Source organism: Bipolaris victoriae (assembly GCF_000527765.1).
Source record: "Bipolaris victoriae FI3 unplaced genomic scaffold scaffold_283, whole genome shotgun sequence".
Taxonomy (NCBI): Eukaryota; Fungi; Ascomycota; class Dothideomycetes; order Pleosporales; family Pleosporaceae; genus Bipolaris; species Bipolaris victoriae.
The window spans coordinates 1-6,059 of record NW_014575109.1 but is presented as its reverse complement, the minus strand read 5'-3'; the positions used below and the strand labels follow the sequence as shown (position 1 = coordinate 6,059).

General features: G+C 41.6%; 1 protein-coding gene across 1 annotated transcript; it reads left to right on the top strand.

The window, feature by feature from the left end:
* Window positions 1–3,802: 3,802 nt before the first annotated feature.
* On the top strand, window positions 3,803–4,752 carry COCVIDRAFT_64698 (hypothetical protein; the record flags this gene model as incomplete). Its single annotated transcript, XM_014694596.1, has 3 exons — window positions 3,803–4,076; window positions 4,136–4,277; window positions 4,470–4,752. Coding segments are annotated over 3 exons (699 nt in total), but the record flags the coding sequence as incomplete, so codon positions are not given.
* Window positions 4,753–6,059: the final 1,307 nt, after the last annotated feature.

The following is a 6,059-nucleotide window of genomic DNA, read 5'->3' as shown; positions in this document are numbered from 1 at the left end:
AGATTCCGGGTGCGGGCCCGAGCACCCGGATTCTACAAAACTGCAGCACTGCAGTCTAGAGAGCTCTTTGAGCTACGTCCTGTCTTCTACTCTTACTACCTNTAGCGAGAGCCTNTTGATTAGCTNTAGCAATATACCCTGTACACGTGCCTGTCCTTTCTGCCTGTGAGCCCGAACCGTGACACTAAGGAAAATTATACTACGTACCTTAACTACCGCTAGAGATAGGCACATTACTACTAGAACTAGAAGCAACTAAGCTTAGATTAAGAGGCTCCTAATAATTTAAGGGCAAATCCGCGAAGGCACCCTAAGTACTAGGAGATAAGTTAATCGACGGATCGGAACTATCGAACTCTAGAACGCCTTCCTACTCTAACTCTTTAAGCTCTTAACTCTCTATAGTAATCGCCTTCTTAGCCCGCTTCTCTAATAAATCTATTTATAGCCGTAACTGCTGCTTTTAAGCATGATATGTTCGTAACTCTGCTAAAGCCGCCTTATGCGCTTTTATTACGGTATCCTGCGCCTTACGACTCTCTTTAATATAAGCCTTTAACTTTTCCTTTTTAGTAGTAAGACGCTTAAACTCTAATTTAGTAACTTAGACGTTATATTACTGGCTACGACGAAGATATTTACTATATTTTCTAGAATAGATATATACTTTATATACCCGCTTATTCTTTTTGTAACTAGAATATTTTTTAACTATAACTTATCTAAAAGAATTAATAAACTTAGTAAGGTTTTAACGACGGACGGTACTAGATAAAGATTATTGTTTAGGTATGGCGAAGAAACTAGGCAGACGACGAGACCCTATGACGCGGGGTAAGCCTAGTTATAGCGCGCTACTACGCCGAACCCTAATTAAGCTAGCGTAATAAACACCACACCCTTAGAACGCGGTACTTGTTAGACTAAGCCTATTACGGACGGAAGTACCTATTCTTAAGCATTCCTAGGAACTAAGCGCTCCTAGAAATCTAGTATTCTTAGGAACGAAACGCTCGTAAAAACTCTACGCTTCTAGGAATATAGCGCTTATATAAACGCTACGTTTATAATAACCTATCTTTTCTAGTAATAGACTGTTTCTATAAACACCCTACTTATAGTAACTACGAAATTATAGTAATATATCTCTCCTAAGAAACTCTAGGCCGTATATTGTCTTGAGGACGAGTTATAAGAGGAGGAGAGTAGTGTTACGACTAGCCTTAGAATATAGAGGATATTTCGTCGTTACGTTTATTTAACGAGTAATTTGTAAGAAGGCGATATAACTGCAGGAAACGATACGCACTCTTTAGGATTAGTTATCACGTAACTACTTAATAATAAGCGCTTACTAATGAGCAGACGCTTGGCACTATAGCGCTCACTAGTAAGCAACACTTAGCAAAGATACTTAATATTAAGCGCTCATCAGTGAGCATTACTTACTATTAAGCATAACACTCACTTAGTATATAGCATTAAGCCTCGAGCCCTTATAGCTCGATGTGTTTAACTTAAGTTCTGAGTACAAGTATAATACATAGAGTTATTCTACTTGCCTAAGTTACTGTCCTATTGCATACTGTCTCTCTATCTGCGAAAACTAACTAATAAGAAGCTTGACACTAGAGGTCTTATATTACTTCCACTCAAGCTATACTCTTAACACTAACGTTCTTCTAAACCTCCTACTAAGATAGAAAGCTAAAGAGAATAGAACTAGAAGTAATAAAGATATAAGAATAGATAGATTCTGTTATTTACTCTTATTATACTTAACTTAAATTATACTTTTCTATTAGTTACTTTACTTAATAAGATTATTACTTATTAGTCTATTTAATATAAATTAGTAGTTATTAAACTTTCATTATCTTCTATATAAGTATACTACTCTACTATATTACTAGATAAACTCTTACAGCGCTCTTTACACTATCTTACTCGCTCTAACCTAGATCGAGCTTAGAGAAGTATTAGCACTTAACTTTGTGTAACATTTAGGGGGTGTAAAGCGGCTGATTGCGGGCTTAAACCCTAACGCTAAGCTTATTTTAGCGCGGTTGAGAGTGCGAACCGCGCCTTATATTAGTTAGGTTAATACCTAGAGCTTTCCTAATCGGGCCTAGAGGTAATACCTAGAGTAAGAAGTATAGGCTTATAGATAATATCTACTAGATATTATCTATTCTAATATATATAGTGTGGCACGATACGTGATCGAGCTCAAAAGATTAGAGGGGCGACCCGTAATCGAGTAGATAGAAATAAGCTGAAGGTTGATCGTTATAAAGGATAAATTAGAGAAGGTGCCTATCTACGTACGAAAGATAGTCGTAATATATACTATACGCTCAGTCACGTAATGCTACACCACAATAGATACTAACATGCAGTAGGTAAACCTTCTTATGTGTACGGTTTTAAATTCAGTTATCCACCTCTTACTCTAACTCTAGCAGAAAGCTCTTATACCTGTTTAAAACAACTTAAGCTATATATTAATTAGCTATACCGAATTTAAGATAACTCTTTATAACTTATCTAGTGAATTGCAAGTATACGCTGACTTATTCAGCGTCGAGAGATATTATAAATTCGACTCTTAATGGGAAGTAGTACCAAGATAACACTTAGGTATTTTTCACTGTGAAACAGCCGCTAATTGAGAGTGGTAACAATATCAAGGTTGATTAGCATGCCAATTAACGACATTTGATTTTGAAAGTTTCTGTTTGAGACCATGACATTTACCCTGGTGTGTCGGTGGTTCTACCCAGAGTGTACCCCGTCTAGTTCCGGTCAACGTTGGCCTCAAATTGCAGCTGAACACGACGAATAGCTCTGCTGATTTCTGCCAATCAGCCAATTGTAACCCGCCACGTCTAGTTCCGGTCAACGTTGGCCTCAATTTGCAGCTGAACACGACGAATAGCTCTGCTAATTTCTGCCAATCAGCCAATTGTAACCCGCCACGCAATCGACCTGGATTTGGAAACTTGCGTTTTACCAAAGCTCCATCCATAGGCAAGAGAGGGTTTCAGGCTACCACCGCTTGCAACTGTTTAATCTTGGCTGCGATCCCACTCCAGCTATTCGGGGACCAGTAACTTGTGTCGAGTAGAAAAACAAATGTTAGCTACCCCTGGTCGCGAACCCTCTATAATAGCTACTGAGATTAGAGCAGGCTGGTCTTCTCAAATATGAGGTGGCGTTCGCAAGCAATAAGCAGCAACAAACATCAAGCAGAGGCGCTTTTAGATGATGCGGGACAAGGCGTGGGAGCCTTGTCTCGGTTATTCTGCTGAACGCACTAACAACAAGGCCTTGCATGAGCTGAGTACAGCACATTAATTTACTTACAGCGCTAGTTCCTTATGGCATGTCAGTCTTCAACTTACCTTCACAGTACAATCATCTCCAGAATCTCTATTAGAAATTTACTGCGGTACTGAGCTGTTGAGCGAAGCACAGAGTAGTCTGATACCATTGGCACATAACACAACCTCGAATGCAAACCGATCACAGTACAGTGCACCACAATCAACTAAGGCCATCGACACGAGAATCACTGTGGCTCTGTGTCTCATCCTAACATTACTCACATCAAATCCATCCTCTATCATTGCCAATCAAGTCACGTGCGACCAAATCAATACCCACAAATTCAATACTCCTAAGGATCTCGATATCTTGAATATTTGCTGGTCAAGCAGGCAAGCAGCCATCCGTGTCAAGCAGTAATTCCCCCAAGATGTGTGAGTCCACGGTGAATGAATTCTCTGCCTTTGAAGGGATGCCGTCTACTTCTGGACAAGAATCACACCCACACAAAAGACTCATAGTCTGTTGTGACGGAACTTGGAACTCCGGTGACCTTGAAGGCAAAGCTCTAACCAATGTGGCAAAGATTGCTCGATGTATCAGCGATAAGGATGACTGGAAGCCGAAGGGCCAAGATGGAATAACTCGAGAGAGTAGAAAGACTTATATACAGATTGTCCACTACCAACCGGGAGTTGGCTTGGGTACGGGAAAAGTTTCAAATACTTGGGATGCCATGACAGGTAGAGGTTAGTTAGTGCTTTTCCTTTATCAAGAATGATTCTAAGACTAACAGATACCCGATTAGGTCTTTCCAAAGCTATTCGCTCAGCCTACACCTTCATTTGTCTAAACTGGTCTTCACAGGACGATCAGATAGTTCTTATCGGCTTTTCAAGGGGAGCCTTTACCGTAAGATGCGTTGCTCAACTCATAGAAGAAGTCGGCTTGTTAACAAAGATTGGGCTACGCCACCTGCCCAAACTCTTTAAGATATGGAAACACCTGAGCCCTAACCCAGCCGATGAGAGAAGGCGCATTTTGAAGAAGTTATGTCACGACCTTGTGGCATGGGGAGAGCTTGTGGATCCGGAGAAGGAAAATGTTGGGATCGAAGCTTGCGCAGTTTGGGAAACGGTCAGCGCGATTGGATTTCCTATGGCTGCCCACCTCCCGCAACTGCCTCGGCGGAAATATTGCACAGTGGACGATGTAGTACCCAGAAAGATCAAGTTCGCCGTTCAAGCCCTTGCACTGGACGAAAGAAGGAGACATTTTAAACCCATGGTCTGGTCTCCTCTAGAAGATGGAGCGAGCCAAACTTTGAAGCAGCGGTGGTTTACGGGAAATCATAGCGATATTGGTGGTGGAAACAAGGATATGACTCTTGCAAACATCACTCTGGCGTGGATGATTGGCCAGCTCACAGACAAGATTGAATTCAATCTCGAGAATATCTGGGCCACTACAACGACTCGGTCTTGGTCTAGACCCTCTGTCTTTGACGACCCACCCTCCCCTAACCCCTATGTCTCTCATATCAGAACTTGTAAAGTTATTGCAACATCCCCAATTTCATCGAAACTCTGTATGTAATTCACGATCAAGAGATTCAGAACCGCTGCTAACATTTGCAGTACGCTCACAGGATTCTTGGGGATCATTCTTCCAGCGCCAACTGGGAGGTTCCCAGTCGCGCAAAATAAGCCAGAGCGATTTTCACTACAGCGTTCATATCTTCCACCATTTAGGAATAGCCAAGTACAAAAATTTAGATACTGGAGAAAAGAGCCTAAAAAGCGATGAAATCGCGCGTCTCGAGTTTGAGGGGCAGATTCTCGATAAATGGGCGCAGCACATACTATGCGCCCATGTCAATATCAAACAAACTCGCGATACGCCGGAGCAAATTGCCCTCGACCCCAACAAACCTTTGTATCAGAAACGGTTAAAGGAAAAGCTACTGGAGGATGCCTCGTATGAATCTTTGATCCCAATCTGTGCGATTCTTTCTGCATTCCACAAAATTGCAAAGGATAGCGGCAATCCTGAGAAGGAGCTGTCGGAGTATGTTTTGAAGATATTTGAAGAGCAAAGTCGCATCGACAATACGCAGGTACAACGTGACGTGTCTCGTAGTCGGAAGAACGGCATGTTCAAGTTCGAATGCATTGAACCCACACTGACAAGCTCTCCGGAGTCCACAGCAAGACCGCCGCCGGAACTTGTGCGAGATCAGTCTCTCCACTTGTTGGTCTTGACCAGAACCTTTCCGCTACTTATGGGACGAGCTCATGCATTGCCAAAGCCAGAGCAAAACTCCATCAAAACCAAGATGTGGTTTTTCAAACGACAGGACGAAATAGTACTTCCATGCAAAAGCTGCGCTAGAATCTGGCCAGATACCGAAAATGAAGATACTGAAAATGAATAGACGGTATTCTTCTGGGGCACATAGAATATTACAGCTCCATACCTGGGCACGATAGTCATCTGTCTCAACCCGTCAACCTTTTGCTAATTCATAAAAACCAGAATAGAAGATTACGTAGTACAAGTAACTGTTAAAAACTAGCTAATACTATGGTTAATCTAATTCTATCAAACATCTTGTTATGACTTGACTTTTTTTCTCTGTTTGCTATATAGCGTATCAGATCAATTATCTCAGAAAAGAATGGCAGGCCACACCCCAACCTGCCGAAATCGGGTATCAAAAAAATGACTACAGT